This window comes from Macaca thibetana, chromosome 2 (genome assembly GCF_024542745.1).
Source record: "Macaca thibetana thibetana isolate TM-01 chromosome 2, ASM2454274v1, whole genome shotgun sequence".
In the NCBI taxonomy this organism is placed as follows: Eukaryota; Metazoa; Chordata; class Mammalia; order Primates; family Cercopithecidae; genus Macaca; species Macaca thibetana.
The window spans coordinates 173,354,577-173,374,733 of NC_065579.1; the positions used below are offsets into that span (position 1 = coordinate 173,354,577).

A 20,157-nucleotide genomic window follows, 5' to 3' on the forward strand; every position below is an offset into this window, starting at 1 on the left:
CATCATCCTGATACCAAAGCCTGGCAGAGACACAACAAAAAAAGAGAATTTTAGAACAATATCCCTGATGAACATCAATGCGAAAATCCTCAATAAAATATTGGCAAACCAAATCCTGCAGCACATCAAAAAGCTTATCCACCACAATCAAGTGGGCTTTATCCCTGGGATGCTAGGCTGGTTCAACATATGCAAATCAATAAACGTAATCCATCGCATAAACAGAACCAAAGACAAAAACCACTATTATCTCAATAGATGCAGAAACAGCCTTCAACAAAATTCAAAGCCCTTCTTGCTAAAAACTCTCAATAAACTAGGTATCGACGGAATGTATCTCAAAATAATAAGAGCTATTTATGACAAACCCACAGTCAATATCATACTGAAAGGGCAAAAGCTGGAAGCATTCCCTTTGAAAACTGGCACAAGACAAGGATGCCCTCTCTCACCACTCCTATTCAACATAGTGTTGGAAGTTCTGACCAGGGCAATCAGGCAAGAGGAAGAAATAAAAGGTAATCAATTAGAAAATGAGGAAGTCAAATTGTCTCTGTTTGCAGATGGAATGATTGTATATTCAGAAAACTCCATCATCTCAGCTCCAAACCTCCTTAAGCTGATAAGCAACTTCAGCAAAGTCTCAGGATACAAATTCAATGTGCAAAAATCACAAGCATTCCTATATACCAGGAACAGACAAACAGAGAGCCAAATCATGAGTGAACTCCCATTCACAATTGCTTCAAAAAGAATAAAATACCTAAGAATCCAACTTACAAGGGATGTGAAGGACCTCTTCAAGAAGAACTACAAACCACTGCTCAATGAAGTAAAAGAGGACACAAACAAATGGAGTAATATTCCATGCTCATGGAGAGGAAGAATCAATATCATGAAAATGGCCATACTGCCCAATGTAATTTATGGATTCAATGCCATCCCCATCAAGCTACCACTGACTTTCTTCACAGAACTGGAAAAAACTACTTTAAAGTTTATATGGAACCAAAAAAGAGCCCTCTTTGCCAAGACAATCCTAAGCAAAAAGAACAAAGCTGGAGGCATCACACTACCCGACTTCAAACTATACTACAAGGCTACAGTAACCAAAACAGCAAGGTACTGGTACCAAAACAGATGTATAGACCAATGGAACAGAACAGAGACCTCAGAAATAACACCACACATCTACAACCATCTGATCTTTGATAAACCTGACAAAAATGAGCAATGGAGAAAGGATTCCCTATTTAATAAATGGTGCTGGGAAAACTGGCTAGCCGTATGTAGAAAGCTGCAACCGGATCTCTTCCTTACACCTTATACAAAAATTAATTCGAGATAGGTTAAAGACTTAAATGTTAGACCTAAAACCATAAAAACCCTAGAAGAAAACCTAGGCAATACCATTCAAGACATAGGCACGGGCAAGGACTTCATGACTAAAACAACAAAAGCAATGGCAACAAAAGCCAAAATAGAGAAATGGGATCTAATTAAACTAAAGAGCTTCTGCACAGCAAAAGAAACTACCATCACAGTGAACAAGCAACCTACAGAATGGGAGAAAAATTTTGCAATCTACCCATCTGACAAAGAACTAATATCCAGAATCTACAAAGAACTCAAAAAAATTTATAAGAAAAAAACAACACCATCAAAGTTGGGCAAAGGATATGAACAGACACTTCTCAAAAGACATCTATGCAGCCAACAGACACATGAAAAGATGCTCATCATCACTGGTCATCAGAGAAATGCAAATCAAAACCACAATGAGATACCATCTCATGCCAGGTAGAATGACAATCATTAAACAGTCAGGAAACAACAGATGCTGGAGAGGATGTGGAGAAATAGGAACGCTTTTACACTGTTGGTGGGAATGTAAATTAGTTCAACCATTGTGGAAGACACTGTGGCGATTCCTCAAGGATCTAGAACTAGAATTACCATTTGATCCAGCAATCCCATTACTGGGTATATACCCTAAAGAGTATAAATCTTGCTACTATAAAGACACATGCACATGTATGTTTATTGTGGCACTATTCACAATAGCAAAGACTTGGAACCAGCCCAAATGTCCCTCAATAATAGATTGGATTAAGAAAATGTGGCACATATATACTATGGAATGCTATGCAGCCATATAAAAGGATGAGTTCATGTCTTTTTCAGGGACATGGATGAAGCTGGAAACCATCATTCTCAGCAAACTATCACAAGAACAGAAAACGAAAGACTGCATGGTTCTCACTCATAGGTGGGAATTAAACAATGAGATCACTTGGACACAGGGTGGATAACATCACACACCAGGGCCTTTTCAGGGGTGGGGCACTGGGGGAGGGATAGCATTAGGAGAAATAACTAATGTAAATAAAAAGTTGATGGGTGCAGCAAATCAACATTTCATGTGTATACCTATGTATCAAACCTGCACGTTGTGCACATGTACCCTAGAACTTAAAGTATAATGATAAACAAACAAAATGTGATCATTTCAGTTGATGCCAAAAAGCATTTAATGAAATTAAGCATCGCTTCATGATGAAACTCAATAAACTGGGCATAGAAAGAATATAGTGCAACATAATAAGAGCCATATATGACGTACCTACAGCTATTATCACACTGAATGGAAAAAAACTGAAAGCCTTTCCTGTAAGATTGGGAAAATCACAAGGATGTTCACTTTACCACTGTTCTTCAACATAGTACTGGAAGTCCTGGCTAGAGCATCAGACAAGAGAAAGAAATAAAGGGAATCCTAAAAACTCAAAGTGTCTGTGTTTGTAGATGATATGATCTTATATTTGGAAAAATCTAAAGACCCCACTAATAAACCATTAGAACTAATAAACAAATTCAGTAAATTTGCAGTATACAAAATTAACATAAGAAAATCAGTAGCATGTTTATACACCAACAGCAAACAACCTGTAAGAGAAATCCAGAAAGTAATCCAATTTACAGTAGCTAAAAATAAGATTAAATATTTAGGAATTAACTAAAGAAGTGAATCTAAAGAAACTAAAGAAGAAGATCTCTACAAGGAAAACTATAAGGCATTGATGAAATAAATTGCAGAGGACACCAAAAAAAAAATGGAAAGATATTTCATATTCATGGATTGGAAGAATTAATATTGTTAAAATGTCCATCTCACGTAAAGCAATCTGCAGGTTCAATGCAATCCATATCAAAATACCAATGACATTCTTCAGAGAAATAGAAAAAACAATCCTAAAATATATATGGAAACATAAAAGACTCAAAATAGCCAAACCTATCCTGTGATTCTTGGAGGAATCACATTACCTGACTTCAAATTATACAGCAGTTATAGAAACCAAAATAGCATAGTACTGGTATAAAGACCAACACATGGACAAGTGGATAGGGATACAGAATGTGGAAACAAATCCATATGTCTACAATGAACTCTTCAGCAAAGGTGCCAAACATATATATACATTGGGAATGGGACAGTCTCTTCAATAAATGGTGCTGGGAAAACTGGATGTCCATATGTGGAAGATTGAAACTGGACACCTACCTCTTGCTATATGCCAAAATCAAATCAAAATGGATTAAAGACTTGAATCTAAGACTTCAAACCATGAAACTATCCACTAAATCATAGGCAACAAAAGCAAAAATGGACAAACTGGCTCACATCAAGTTAAAAATCTTGTGTACAGTAAAGGAAACAATCTGCCAAGTGAAGAGGCAACCCACAGAATGAGAGAAAATATTTGCAAACTATCCATCTGACAAGAGATTAATAATCAGAATATATAAGGAACTAAAACAACTCAATAGGAAAAAATATAATAATCAGATTGAAAAATGGGCAAGAGATCTGAAAGGACATTTCTCAAAAGAAGACATACAAGTGACTAACATTTTATGAAAAGGTGCTCAACATCGTTGATCATCAAAGAAATGCAAATCAAAATCTCAATGAGGTATTACCCCACTCCAGTTAATGTGGCTTTTATCCAAAACACAGGCAATAAAAAATGCTGGTGAGGATGTGGAGAAAATGAAACCCTCATACACTTTTGGTGGGAATGTAAATTAGTACAAACACTATGGAGAACAGTCTGGAGGGTCCTCAAAAACTAAACATAGAGCTACCATATGATCCAGCAATCCCACTGCGAGGTATATACCCAAAAGAAGGAAAATCAGTATATCAAAGAGATATCTGCACTCCCATGTTTATCGCAGCACTATTCACAATAGCCAAGATTTGGAAGCAACCTAAGTGTCCGTGAACAGATGAATGGATAAAGAAAATGTGGTACATATACACAATGGAGTACTATTCCGCCATAGAAAAGAATGACATTCTGTCATTTACAACAACATAGACGTAATTGGAGGTGATTATGTTAACTGAAATAAGCTAGGCACAGAAAGACGCACTTCACATGTTCTCACTTATTTTGGGGAGCTAAGAATGAAAACAATTGATCTCATGAAGATAGAGAGTAGAACAATGGTTACCAGAGGCTGGGAAGGATTGTTAGTGATAGGTGAGAGAGAAGTGGGGATGGCTATGGGTACTAAAAATAGAAAGAATGAATAAGACCTAGTATTTGATAGCACGATAAGGTGACTATAGTCAATAATTATTTAATTATACATGTAAAAATAAAACTATAAAAGAATTGTTTATAACACAAAGGATAAATGCTTGAGGTGATAATACTGCATTTACCCTTATGTGATTATTATGTATTGCATGCCTGCGTCAAAATATCTCATGTATCCCATAGATACACCTACTATGTACCCACAAAAATATAAAAAAATTTTAAAAGCTTGACATTGACATCACACACACACAAATCTACAGACCACTATTGCGTGTGAACATAGACACAAATATTCTAAACAAACTTGTAGCAGGTTGAATACAACAATATATAAAAAGAATAATAAATTATGACCAAGCAGGGTTTATCCCAAGTATGTACTTTTTGTTTATCATTCAAATATCAATCATGTATTTCATTAAACTAATGAACTACAAAAGAAAAACCATATAATCATCTCAATATTGCAGAAGAAGTATTTGGAAAAAGTTAACATCCATTCTTGATAAAAATTCTCAGTAAACTAGAAATAGAAGGGAACCTTTTGAATTATAAAAAGCATCTGCAAAAAATTCACAGCTAATATCAGATTAGCTGAATGATGGAAATTGGAATGATTTCTAAGACCAGGCACAAGACAAGAATGTCTGCTCTCACCACTTCTTTTCAACACTGTACTGGAAATTCTAGACAGTTCAATAACACAAGAAAAATAAATAAGAAGCATCCAAATGGAAAGAAAAAGGTAAAACTATATTTATTAAAATGACATGATTATTTATTTAGAAAATCTGCATGGAATGCATGAAAAACTACTAGAGGTAATAAGTGAAGTTAACAAGGTTGCAGATATAAGCCCAATATACAAAAATCAATTGTATTTCTATGTTTCTCCAGTAAAAAATTGGTCATTGAAATAAAAAAATACCATTTACAACAGCATTAAAATACAAGTGATGCTAAGAGAAAAAGCTGACAGGATGTTTACAAGGCCTGTACATGGAAAACTATAAAACATTGCTGAGAGAAATTAAAGAAGACACAGATGAGGGAGAGAAATACCTAATTATGTTTTAACACTCAAGATGTCAATTCTCCCCAGATTGATCCATAGATTCAATTGAATTCCTGTAAAAATTTATTCCGGCTTTTTTTGGTAGAAATTGATGAGCTAATTCTAAAATTCATGTGGATATACAAAAGTCAGCTAGGTGCAGTGGCTCATGACTGTAATTTCAGCACTTTGGGAGGACAAGGCAGGAAAATCACTTGAGCTCAGGAGTTCTGGTCCAGCTGTGGCAACACAGCAAGACCCGATTGCTACTAAAAAAGTAAAAATAAAAAATAAATAGCTGGGTATGGCGGTGTGTGCCTATAGTCCCAGCTACTCAGAAGGCTGAGGTGGGAGAATCACTTGAACCTAGGAAGTCAAGACTGCAGTGAGCCGTGATTACGCCACTGCACTCCAGCCTCAGTGACAGAACTGAGATTGTGCCTCAAAAAAAAAAAAAGAGTGAGAGAGAATAGGTGGGCAAACATTATCTGCTTTTAAGACTTATTATAAAGCTGCAGTTTTCAAGACAGTAGGTTACTGGCATTTAGACAGACAAATAGAGGAATAGGACATAATAGAGACTCCAGAAAAAAACCCACATGTATATGAACAATTGATTTTTGATGAGGGTGCAAGAGTAATTCAGTGGGGAAAGGATAGTGTTTTCAGGAAATGATACTAGCCCCAGTGGGTGTCTGTATGGTAAAAAAAAAAAAAAAAAAAGAAGAAGAAAGAAAGAAAAAGAATGAAAAAGAACTTGGATTAGGATTCATACCATGCGCTGTATGCAAAAATCAACTCAGGATGGCTCACAGATTTAAACGTAAAACTTAAAATTAGAATATTTTCATGCCTTTGGATCTGGCAAAGGATTTTTAGCTATGACACCAAAAGTAAAATCTATAACAAAAAAGTAGGACAAATCAGATATTGCCTAAATTAACAACTTTGCACCTCAAAAGACATCGCTGAAGGAATAAAAACAAGCCATGACAGGGAGGAAATATTTGCAAAGAAAAATCTGATTAATAAAAAACCTTATATTCAGAGTATGTAAAGGACTCACAAAACTCTATTATAAAGAACCTCCTCCCTCAAAAGTGGAAAAAAGACTTTTGAACAGACACCTCACTAAAAAAATAAATAAATAAGTGAATGGCGAACAAGACCTGAAAATATGTTTATCATCATTTGCCATTAGGAAAATGCAAATTAACCCCAAATCTGGCACTATATACCTATATAAGAATGGCAAAAATTAAAATGTCTGACATGCAAATGTTGAAGACATGGAGGAACTGGAACCTCCATGTATTATAGGTGTGAATGTAAAATTGCACAGCCACTTTGGAAATGAGTTTGGTAGTTTCTTAAAAATTTAAACATACACCTGATTAGGTAGTCCACTTTACTTGGAATATCGGATATTTATCCAAGACAAAATCCATCCATCCATCCAAAGATATATATACAAATGTTCGTTGCAGCCTTATTTGTAAGAGCCCAAACTGGCAAGAGCCCAAATGTCCATAAATGAATCTAATTACAACCATGCTCAGTGAAAGAAGCTGGTCAATAATAGAGTACATATTGCATGATTTCATGTATGTAAAATTCTAGAACATGCAATGTAATGCATTGTACTAGAAAGCGGATCAGTGGTTGTGAGGCATCATGTGGTAGGCACCGAGAGGGAAGAGGGTGAGATTGAAAAGGGGCACAAGAATTCTCTTTGAGGTGAGGGGTATGTTTATTGTCATGATTATGGTGAGGATTTCCCAGGTAAACTCATGTGTCAAGACAAAGGTTAAAACTCAACAAATTATGTACAGCAGTTCCTGGAATAAAATTGTTTCATAACTGGTACCACTATGTAAAGTTTGACATTCTTTCTATGTCTGCGTGGGTTTTCTCTGGGTCCTCAGGTTTCCTCCCACATCTCAAAGATGTGCACATTAGTTGAATTTGCATGGCCCTAGGTATGTTCCCAGGACCACCATCCACCTACTTGTTCAACGTGCTGCTACGTACTTGCATGCCCCAGGCTCTCAGACTCCCTGATGCAGTACTCTAACTTTCATGATCCTCCTCTGGCATATCCTCCTGTTCAGAGTTCCTTCTCTAGTTTACTAACATATTTCTCACTCAGCTCTTGACTCCATCAATTCTTACATTGTTTGAAGCTTAAGTGAAAAAAATACTCCCTTCACCTGCACAAGTTCAGCTAGGTACTCAGCACCTCCATGAAGAAAGCAGAATGTAGACAAAACAAGGGAGACAAATTTGACAGCTTAGAGATATACAACTTAGGTCTTAAAGAAGCTTGTTTCCAGATGAATAGATCCTTCACACTGTTTTATAAGTACAAGTTGCTAATTACTTCAAGGTTATGAAGCCAAAAATTTAGAGGTCAAGATGCCTTAGACAAATTGAAGAATGACCTGCAAATATCACTTAGGTGTTTAAAGAGCAGTACATCCCTGTGCTATAAGAAGAATTGTGGTATACATTTGCTCTGGCCAAATGTACCTCCACTGGAGCAGGACACTTGTCCAATTGGATCATGGGTCTAGTTCAGGAAAGTGATTAAAGAAATAAAATCTGGGATGAAAACATGGAGCACTAGGTTTCCCATTTTCAAATCAGTCATATTAAGATTATTTTTATTAGCATCCCTTAGAAAAACCGCAGCATAGCTTCAAATATTAATTGCATACATACAAGCCTTTTACAAATCTCCTAGCATAATACTTTACAGAGACTAAAAATATGGGCAAATATGTTAAATGACTACACAGAGTTGACTTCCAAGATTTGAGAGATGTATGAGTTTTAATAGAAGTCTCACTTGAAATAATGAAATTAATGTTGAGCCCTTAAAAAATCAAACATGAATTGGCCGGGTGTGGTGGTGGGCACCTATAGTCCCAGCTACTCGGGAGGCTGAGGCAGCAGAATGGCGTGAACCCGGGAGGTGGAGCTTGCAGTGAGCCGAGATGGCGCCAATGCACTCTAGCCTGGGCGACCGAGCGAGACTCTGTCTCAAAAAAAGAAACATGGCATGACTGAAAACTATGACACTTATTTGAGCAGTGTTCTAGATGTCTTCTAGTTTCATGGATTTCACTGACTTCCCCAAGGAGAAAGTATTCTTAAAAAATGATGCCATACAATCACTGTACCAAAATTCTATCAGAGTCTATGGTTGCATAGAAAAGGAAAGAGAACAGGTTCCCAGATTCCCACTTTATGGCTTTTGACACATGGTTTTTGACACAACTTCTGTGTGTGGGGTTTGTTTGTTTTACCTCACTTTGCTCCAGAAACAAATTAAAACAACTTACAAAATCACATAAATTAAGACTCCAAGTAAAATAAGCAAGAAATAAGGGTGGGGACAAAAAATAAAGCCAAGAATGATGTCAAAAAATGCACAGCACAAAGACCTATACACTTAACATGGGTGGGGGATGTATTTGGCTCTAATTTTCTACCAGTCAACACAGAAAGAGAAACCTGGTTACAATATCAAAAAATAAATACAGTTGCTCTGGAAAAATAGTCACAACTTTTCACACTTGACACAGCAGTCAGAGGTTTTCTCCAGGGTTATTTTTTAAGAGGTACTACATGATTTAGTAAGCAATGTCAAGCAACACTCTTACTATGTACAATAGGGGTTTTCAGGGCTGATTCTTATAATAGTCTTATAATAGACTTCAGTGTAGGCATTACACCAAATGCACTATACTAAAGCATGCTTTAATAAAATATTTTAATACGGGCCAATACTGTTTTCAAGAACTGTGAAGGATCTGAGATTTTTACCCTATGTGCAAGCTAACACGCAGTTCATAGAGGCTGGCAGGAGACACAAAACACCTGGGTCAAAGACAAAGGAAAGGACAGTTTATTACAGCAATAGCAGTAGCCTGAATATCAGCATTTGCACTAGTTCTAGGAGGCCAAATTCTCACAGGACAATACAAAGAGGTACAGGTGATACGTACACACGCCATGGGTTGTTTTACAGAAGAGGAATGGCAAGCTTAGAGAACTTAAATCTTTTATGATGGGAAGTGATCATGTATTCCCATTGCCCCAGAGGGAGATGTTACCTTTATTATATGGGACAGAACACAAATTTCTATCTTCTAAGGGGATATTTTATATACAAACATTCTTTACAAGATGTTCTGGAACACAGGGAGTTAGTGCCTCTGCTCATAGGATGTACAGAAACATTAGTTACCCTCGTAAAATTGTCTCCCAACAACTGTACATTCTAGATCATACTCAAGTGTTCTGTGACATAATCTAGAACTGATCCTTAGGCTATTGGGAGGAATTGATGAATTCTGTTTCGTTTGACACTTACTCATTGTGTACTTATTGCTTTCTTATATTCTAGGTACTAGACACAGTAGTAAAAGAGGCACAGTTCTTTTCTGTAGCGTTACTCCTCCCTAGTCTGAGGAGAGCCTAATACTTTCAACGTCTTCACTGAATGCTCAAGTGTCCTACTAGCTAAGATAATGCAACAGTTTTTTTTTTTTTTCCTGACACAATAATTAGAGATTGTGCTTCATTTAATTAGCCTCCAGTCAGTTGCAAAACTGCAAATAATGATTGCTAAGGTGGATTTGACTTTGCCTGCTGGCCACGCAGAGGCCAATTCCTGAATTCCTGCTGGCCAAGCAGAGGTCAGTTCCTAACTCTTGCACCAGCCCCTCATAAATGTTTTGAAGAACCAGCCTTCTTTACAATATTTCTGCTGGGTTTGCTCCCCTCAGAAAACCTGTCATTTCCTACTAACACAGTGGCCTCACTGGCTTAACGTGATGGCAATGACATATAGGAGCAGAACCAGCAGTGCCAGCTGGATAAATGTCCTAACCCGGATTGAGGGAGCTGCTTAGTCAAGGAAAAAATCAGAGATGAAAAAGACCTGTTAAATAACCCAGTTCCTCCTGTAGTCAGTGCCAGAGCATTCCTATGGTGAGAGCTTAGACCCAGCCAGCTCTAAATGACTTTAACAAGATGCCTTCTCACACTTTATTTGGAAGATGGGGCTGTCTCTTCAATTTTTCTTTTTTTCTTTTTGGTAAGTTTTCTAACTAGAATTTCATTTGACCAGTGTTACTTAATTTTTCTCTGACTGTTTTTGGTTCAGCTACAGCACCCCAAAGAGGTAAGCGATTTTCAAAGAGTCAGTAGAAATATACCAACAAAGTTTAAAGTACTTTAGTCACCCACCCATTCCACCCATGTGTCTATATATTTTGACCAAAGTGATGTAAGGCGAAAGGTTACACATGTGGACTTCAGAGGTAAATATGCCCAGGTTAGAATTATAGTTCTACTTCATTGGGGGTTTATCATTTTCATTATTATTGTTTCCAGTGACTGCCATTTAGTAAAATGCTTCCTGTATGTCAGGCTCTATGGCAACTACTTTCAAAAAACTGCTAGCAAATTTATGAAATTGGTACTGTCATGTTTATTTTAGAATTAAAATGTAGTAGTTAAGACCAGAAGTACTGTAGTTAAATGGCCTGCTTAAAAACGCCAGCACTGTGACCTTGGACTTGCACTTGACCTCTCTGTGCCCAGTTTATTTATCTGTAAAATGGGGATGATGACAATGCCTGCCTCATAGACTGTTCTGAGGAATAAATGTCTTAACATGTGTAAACTGATTCGATCAGTGCCTAACATGGAGCAAGCATTTAAATGTCATCAATATTGATTATATAGAGATGAAGTTTGCTCGAGGACAATTCATTAGTAAGTGGCACCCATTATTAAGCAGTAGAATATACTAGCATTGTCAGGACACTTAACCTTTGTTCCTCAGTTTTTCTTAATGGCAAAATGGGGACAATGCCATATCTCCTGCAGAGGCACTGGGAAAATTAAAATACAATAAAGTAGGTAGACTCGATTACAGAACTCAGTCCATAGTTGAGGCTCACATAGTAATAGTGCTCTCTCTATGTCTCTACATCTACATCTGTAGAATATATGTGTATACACATACGTATTGTACATAACGTATAACTTGGTAGCCATAGACTTACTCTTAAATGTTTCTTGTAATACAGGAACTACAGAATGACTCAAAATAAATTTTTATGAGTTTACACCCATTGAAAAGAATTGGGTTAGTTTACTGGATAATTAAAAACAGTTTCCTTCTTAATAAGGTTTTATTTTATATTTTTAGCATTTTGATAGTTTTTAATATATTATTTCTGGGTTCTTTAAAATGGTTTACCAACGTTTCAAAACTGCCTAAATACTTCTTCTTTCACAAATACAGATCTGCCATAATTTCAATTTTTATATCTCAGAGGGAGGAGACACAGTTACAACTTAGCAGAAAGAAAGAAATGTGATGATATGTTTTTGCTGTTGTGCTTTTTTTTTTGGTGTGTGTGGGAAAGGGTGTGATGTCATCTTGGCTCCGCCCCCTGTGAGTAAGCCCACGGCACAGCTAAGTGCAGCCGCCCGCCTCTGTCACCGGGAGGCAGTCCACTTAAATGCAGCTCCAGGGCTGCGAGGCACCCACCAGCATCATTCCCCGTGCGAGGTGGCAAATGCAACATGCTCTCCAGCTTGGGGTGCCTACTTCTCTGTGGAAGCATTACACTAGCCCTGGGAAATGCACAGAAATTGCCAAAAGGCAAGTAGCCCGATGTTTTATGTTTTAAAAATAATATTAAGGTATAGACGTTTTTAAATGTTGATTTTGAATATGATCTGCTTTACCATATGGGGGGAATGGAGTTATTCTGCAGAGAGTCAAAGTTCAAATGTGTGAAGGGGTCGCTTAAACTTTTCCTTTCCCCTCCTGTTCTTTACTTTTCAATTACAGCTCTTTATTGCAAAAATGAAAACAAACTTATTACATTGAGCAGTTGTTCATCAGAGCTTGAACTGTGTGCTTTCAAACTATACTACTTGTATATTCAATCATATTATGTAAATGGATATTACAGTCTGTTAAAAAGAGTTGTTTGGTGTTTTTAGCCTCCTCCCCAGAGACTGCATCAGTACTAGCTTAAGATTCAAAAGAAGCTAATTCTGAAACCTTGAATCTTTGGTGTGAACCTCAAACATACCTGACTAGGAGGCTGAGGGAGCCTAGGGAGGTCAGACCAAAGTCCGGTCATGTGCTAATGTGTAGACACGTCCCTCCAGTGGAGTTTGGAAGAGGGCTTGATCTGTTGGACGGGACACTCCCCCTTTTCCTGGCTAAGTTGTTCTCATTTTGGTGTTGGTATTTTGTTTACGAATGTTATCAGAAGAAAATTAAAATTTCTAAATTTTGACCCTAAAAACAACCCTTTGAGCCCATCAGAACCAAAACACGAGGCTTTTGCCTCTCTCCTGTCTCTGAACATAAATGTTGCATGTACTTTTGTTTCTCGCAGAGGCACTTCTATAAGCCAATTCTAGGTCTGTGAAGGCTTTTTATGGTTGCAGACTGCTGTAGTCAGCAGGATTATGAAAAACAGGCTGGAATTTACCATACAGTCATGATGGAAAACATCAGAGGTAATGCAGAGCTGCAGGCTTGTCAAGAACCTGGTGTGCCTAAAGTCAGAAAAAAAGGTTGTTAGTGTCAGAACATCCAAAAGATGATCCCTAGGTCCTCTCTCTGGGTAGTGTGCTCCAGGATCATCTTGTCCCAAGTGAAAACTGTTCTTTCCTCGGTGGGTAAAGTGAAACTTGAATCCAGTATGTGAAGGCTGAAGTGGTTGGCTAGTTGATATTTCACATGATGATGTGAACAGCAATAAAAAAGACTTAAGTAAACTTTCTCAACTCCGATCAAATAATTAAAGAAAAATAAAAAACAAACACTCTGAGATCTTTTTCTACCAAGAGTTTTGCTTCTTGATCACAATAAAACCGGGATTTAAATAAATCAATTATGAGCCACAAGCATTCAGAGTTAATTGGACCTACTCAAGGAATATTTTACAGTGATATATCATTTGAGAAGAGTCTGGGGCTTTTCTTAGGCTTAATACCTACAGATGGCTTTTATTTTACTTTTTATTCATTGCATAGGGATGATATAACCACACTTTGTTACTGCAAACTTCTGCAAAATCCCAGTGCTTTAATTATCATGTTGCAATCACTAGACACAAATCTCTTGGCACAATTTTTCTTTATTTTTAATTGTAAAGAAAAAAAAAATACTTGTCAAAAATGGCTACAAAACTTTTGTTGTTTATTTTAAAAATATTTGTAGTGTTGGTAATTTTGAAAAACCATCAAATTATAATAACTATAAAAGAAATGGTGTCTTGTTTTTAATACTATGTTTTTTCTTTATTGGAAAGCTATCGAGGATCTTTTGGCTGAAGTCATCTTTTTCAAACTGTGCTCCAGGCATAGGGGCACTCTTTGTCCTACAATGGGTAGAGTTTGGGGTGAGGGCGGAAAGGTAGCTGATTCCTGCCAATAACTTGGGGAGTCTTTATGAGGGGGAATCACAGTAAGTGTTAGCAGTTTGCACGTTCTCAGTAAAGAAAGTACAACTTTTTGTTTCTCACACTCATTTGACTAAGAATCTTCTTTTCCATAGAAGATCTATAATGTCTTAACAGGGGTTTGTGTGTCACAAGATACGTTTGGGGAAATGTAGAGTTTAAAAAGAAGAAAAAGGAGTAAACGTTTTACTTTTATTCTTCCTTCCACTTTAGAGTTGGTTAAATACTATTTGTGACTTAAGAAGTGGTTAGAATTCTGGAGCTAGAAAAGACATACATGATCACTTAGTCTAGTGATTCCCAGACCTTTGGATTTATGGACCAACAAAAATATACAAATATTTTAACATCAGGGTTCTGTTATGGAGAGCATACTGGAATTTTGCTATGTGAGGATGCTCAAAGGGGACAGGAGAGAATGCCTAGTGTTTATAAAAGTAAACCATTTTAACAGTTTTATAAAATAAATAAATTTAATTTCATAAATAAGTCCATTGTTATTTTTCTCATTTTCCCACAGACTAATGAAAAATTTATCACATGCCAATATTTGGAAACCACTGACCTAACATAACCATTTATTTTACAAATGAAGATACCTCAAAGCAGGGCAGATTTAGTAACTTTCCCATGTTAATGGTGGAGCCAGGACTTGATACCTAGCTTCTCATTCAAAATCCATATTCTAACCTGCCTCCTGCCAGATAGGCAGGTTCCCTGACCCCAACCTTAGGAATGACATTCTGCAGTGTACATGTGAATGCTACCTATTCCTTGAATAAAAGAGTTTTTTGTAAATTTCTTAAACATTACTTTAATTTTTAACGTATTTTTCTAAGAACATATCTACATTTTTATGTTCATATGATATATATATATATGTATATATGGCTATTTATAAGTCAGTTGTTATATGTGGAGTGCCTATTTGCATACCTAGCCACATACTTTGTTCTAAAAAGTAAGTTATTAAAAGATTTTTGCTTACTTTTTAAAAGCTTGGAGACTATTATTAATGGACCTTTTCTCTTCCCCACCACGAAATGACTATAGTTTTGGCAAATTATTTATTTTTGTTAGCCTCAGTTTTCTCATTTGTAAAATGGGACTAATGATAACTATCTCATAGTATTTTAGGATTAAATGAGATAAGAGACACAAGTCTGGCACATAACAGATTTTTAATAAATCCTTATTGGGTCATAGAAAAGGGGATCAATGTTGAAAAACATGCACACTGAATAACACACGATCTTGTATTCAAAATGTAAGACAAACCTCTTGTAAGGTAGGAGATGAGGTGGTGTGATCTTGGCAGAAAGATGGGGTAAAGGGCTGCAGTGTTGTTCTACGTGGCAACAAGGGAAGGCTTCTACTGCATTCTAGTCTGGCCACTGTCTGCCCATATGGCCAACATTACCCTGTGGAAAGCTGCACCTTTACTTTAAGATCAGCTTTTCCATGGGGATTTGTAAGATGTCACAGACCCTCCAGGTGAGCTCCTGTTAAACTTGTTTTTCAGGAGGTGAATTAGACCATACTAGAGAAGAATTCTCACATTGTTTTATACCTTTGGAAGCCCCTGTGCTCCAGCTACCTCTCAGAATCTTTATTCTTGGCACCACTGACCTTTTTTCTTTTCCTGGCAAACAGGCTAAAATAAAAACCAGTGAGAACAATATGTAATGAAAGGAGACAACAAAATCTTATAGTGGGAATGCAGGCCCTTGACATACCTCTGCATGGAAACTCCAGTATACAGAAGATTATAGTTAGCCCAAAGGCAAAGGTTATTATTTTTAAGCAAGTGTGAGAAAAACCACAGAGGAACCTCTAAGATACAAGTGTAATCAGATGACCAGAGGGCATGGGGATCTTGGGTGTGACTCTTGGGATATGACACAGGGTAGCTGGCTCTTTGCTTTGGCTTTTTACCTAACAGCGTAGAAATATCTGACTTTAGGAACAAAACACAGAGCAGATGATAATCATAACAGTAACTGCCATAGCTATTAATAACTATTACCATTACTATTATCACAGATAACATTCTTTGAGTATATCCTGCATGTGGTAATTTAGTGCTTCATATTTTAATGTGGAAAACCTAATTAAATTATTGAAGCTCCTCCATTGTCTTTGTCTGTCTCATGCTCCTATGACAAAATACCTGAGACTAGGTAATTTGCAAAGAACAGAAGTTTATTGTTCACAGTTCTGGAAGCTGGGAAGTCCAAGATCAAGGTGCTGGCATCTGGTGAGGGCCTTCTTGCTGCATCCTCACATGGTGGAAAGCAGAAAGGCAAGAGAAGGATAAACTTCCTCCATAAGCCTTTTTATAAGGGCACCCAATCCCATTCACAGGGAAGGAGTCCTCATGGCCTAACCGCCTCTTAAAGACCTCAGCTCCTAATACTGTCGCACTGGCAGCTCCTGAATTTTGGAGAGAATACATTCAGACTATAGTACCTATGAAGCAGGTAAACCTATTATTCCCATTTTACAGAGCATAAAATTTTGCCTCAGAGTGTTTAAGTAATTTACTCCAAGTAATATAGCTAGAAAGTGGCAAAAGACTATACCTTTAATTTTGATGCAATATTAGTTCCCTGCTCTATGTAAAGGTACATTAATTTGTTCAAGTAACAAATTATATTGGATGTATACACAGAGCACTGGGGCTGGGGAGACAAAGCTTGGTACTTGTCTTCAGGGAGCTGACCAGCTTGTGGAGGAGAAAAGGGAATGGTGTGGAAAGGGATAATTACAGTAGAGAAGGGTCATCCTTCAATGTGGGTGAAGCCCAAAGCATTTTGAGAACAAAAAGGATCCAATCTGGATGGGAGGTATGAAGAATTATGAGAGAATAAGAAACCCAAATAGAGGTCTGGAGTACAAACACAAGTTGGGACAAGGAGAAGGATTGCTGAGAGGTGAGGGGCTTTCTCAACAAAGGTAGCTGCTGGCCCAGAGCCCAGGCAACCCCAGGGGCCAAAGCTCAGTGAGTGTTAAAGTACTGAGAGGGAAGCCTAGACTGAAAAAAAACATACAAGATGTAACTGTGCTCTCCTTGTCTCTATCTGGCCTGACTCCTCATGATTGATTACAAAGAGGAAATAAAATGTTGTCTTTGGAGAGGAAGGCTCTTGCATCTTGCTCTGTCAACTTTCCAGCTGCTCACCTGGCAGCTGGCTCTCCATGGAGCCCTTCCAACCTCACTTTGACAAAACAGAATGTGTCACTCCAACAGCTCAGCGCATTTCTCCAAGGGGTGGTTGATGCTTATGGGAGGCTGCAGAGGATCCCTTCCATCTTAAGTTATGGAACATAGGATACTGGTGAGGAGTGCAAAGCCTACTTGGTGTGGTTCTGCTTTTATTTAAGTAATATATATTTACGTATTGCTGGGACTGTATTAAACAGTACATTAGAAAAAAAAAAGGTTCTGCTGCTAAAAAGAAGTTTAAAAACCACCAAGCAAGAAAATTACTTTAGCATCTTTTACAGCTCTAAAGTTTCTTGATAGTTTTATTGATGTGTTTGTCTATCAATCATTAAAGATTATCAGTAGTCCTTAATAATTCTTAAAAGTATGATAATAATCATCATGTTTCATATCAATGATATTTAATGCTATGTTTATGTAAATTATCTCATTTTATCCTCACACTTGTGAAATATATGATTATTATCTCCATTTCACAGATGAAGAACTAAGCTTAAAGAGTATGTTAGCTACCTGTGGCTGCATAAAAAATTTCCACAATAATCTTTAATCGACTGTTAATAATCCTTAATAATCAATGGTCAACACATCAAGCATAGATTATTAAGCATCTACTAGGTAAACTCAATGAGATACAGCCCCTGCTATAGAAGAACCTTACATTACAAAGGCAAAAATTGATCAAATATAATCTGTTCTGATGCTAAATTTAGAACCCAAGGTTTAAATAAACAAAATTTTCTTGTGTTAATTATACATTCACTAGTTTAGTTTTATACACTGCTATATCGGGCTATAAGATACTGTTAAGAATTTTTAGTATCTTCCCCTATCTCCCTTCAAGAAAGAGAAGGGACACAGGGGAACACTTGAAAATAGAAGAATTTATCAATACAATATTATAGCAAAGACAGTTAAAATGTTATAGGTTAATGTGAGTTTACAGAAGGTTTTTTAAAGACATAAGTGAGGTGTTTAATGAAGGGAATGCCATTCAGGAGATGGGACTAATCATTCTATCTGGATCACCACCCTCAGAAAAAATTTCCCTTTTGCTTTTCCCTGATTACAATTTATAAAGTAGGTATAAACAAGAGAATATTGAAAGTAAATAGGTGAATTTAATAAAATTGATCTCAGAATAAACATAAAATTAATAAATAGGACACTCTAATGTGATTATCTAGATTATCTAGTTACCTAGAGAGATTGCTAAATAGTCAAATAAAAACATATTTGTTAAAATGACCCCCAAAAAGTAAAAATAAATAGTATCAGCTAAAGAAGGAACATGCTAAACATAATATAGAAAAACAATAATTGATATATATATTCTATTAAATAACATTTAAAATAACATTTAAAAAGATGTTATTAAAATAACATTCTATTAAATAACATTTAAAAAGATGATAAGCATATTACTATGTATCAGGCATGGTATTTAATGCTAAGTGTTTATAAACATGTGAAATATATATTATCTCCGTTTCACAGATAAGAAATTAAAGAGTATATTAGCATAATCCCAGCACTTTGGCAGGCTGAGGTGGGCAGATTACTTGAGATCAAGAGTTCAAGACCAGCCTAGTCAACATGGTGAAACCCCATCTCCACTAAAAATACAAAAATTAACCAGGTGTAGTGGCAGGTACCTGTAATCCCAGCTACTCAGAAGGCTGAGGCATGAGAATTGCTTGAACCCAGGAGGTGGAGGTTGCAGTGAGCTGAGATTGTGCCACTGCACTCCATCCTGGGCAACAGAGCAAGACTCCATCTCAAAAAAAAAAGAGTATGTTAGTTATCTTTTTCTTATAAGAAATGTCCACAAAATTATCAGCTTAAAATAACACGCATTTATTATTTCACAGTTGCTGTGAGTTAGGAGTCTGAGCCTGGTTTAGCTGGGCAGACTGTCCTCTCCTTCAGGATGTCTCACAAGGCAACAGTGAAGGTACTGGCCAGAGGTGAGGTCTCATCTGAAGGTTTGCATGGGGAAGGATTCACTTCTGAGCTCACGTGGTTGTTAGGAGAATTCAATTCTTTGAGGATCATTGGTTGAAGGGCTTCATTTTCTCACTGACTATTGGCCTGAGGTTGCTGCAGGTCTTTGTCACATAAGCCTTTCTATTAGGCCACTTGCTTCATCAAAATGTACACGCCCAGAAGAGTCTGCAGGTAAGATGGAGGTCACAACCTTATGTAGCCTAATCACAGAAGCCACAACCCATCACTTCTGCCATATTCTATTGGTTAGAAGCAACTCACAGGTTTACCACACAAGTTGATTGTACACCTTAGGTTACGTAAAAGTCTGTCCACCACAAAGAGCTCAGTGGCTGGTAGCAAGTGATATAGTGAAACTATGAACATGGGAAATCTAACTCCAGAGAATATACTGGTTTAAGCATTAAAACTCCCTCAACTTCCTACAGAATTAAGCATTTTGTGGCAGATGCCAACATTGGCAAACTGCTAATTTGTCTCCCTCAATGGTTGAAGTTAATTATAAGAAATCTCTGAGAATTGAGATAAATATCTTAAGAGTACAAAGTAAATATTCAGTACCCGATGTGGACCTTGTTTTCTGTATACAGGAGCCCAGTCAATGCCTACGTTCCTTTGCTGGTTTCCTCTGTGGTCCATCAAGTGTGGTTGATATCGTGTAGAGAGGCACACAAAATTCCTCCAAAATAGAAAAAATGCTTTTATTCCTGCCACCATCTCTTAAAGGAAAAGAAAAAAAAATAAGAAAAA

At 36.9% G+C, this 20,157-nt stretch overlaps 1 protein-coding gene across 24 annotated transcripts in view; it reads left to right on the forward strand.

Moving 5' to 3' along the window:
* Window positions 1-12,142: 12,142 nt before the first annotated feature.
* ABI3BP (ABI family member 3 binding protein) overlaps window positions 12,143-20,157 on the forward strand; it is a 245,220-nt gene continuing 237,205 nt past the window's right edge. For 21 of the 24 annotated variants that reach the window (XM_050782023.1, XM_050782026.1, XM_050782019.1 and 18 more), the window contains exon 1: window positions 12,190-12,352. In XM_050782023.1, coding sequence (XP_050637980.1) covers window positions 12,274-12,352 — 79 coding nt within the window. In that variant the 5' untranslated portion in view covers window positions 12,190-12,273. Of the gene's footprint in view, window positions 12,353-20,157 lie in introns of all 24 variants that reach the window. The other 3 variants (XM_050782015.1, XM_050782036.1, XM_050782037.1) reach the window with 2 other exon arrangements.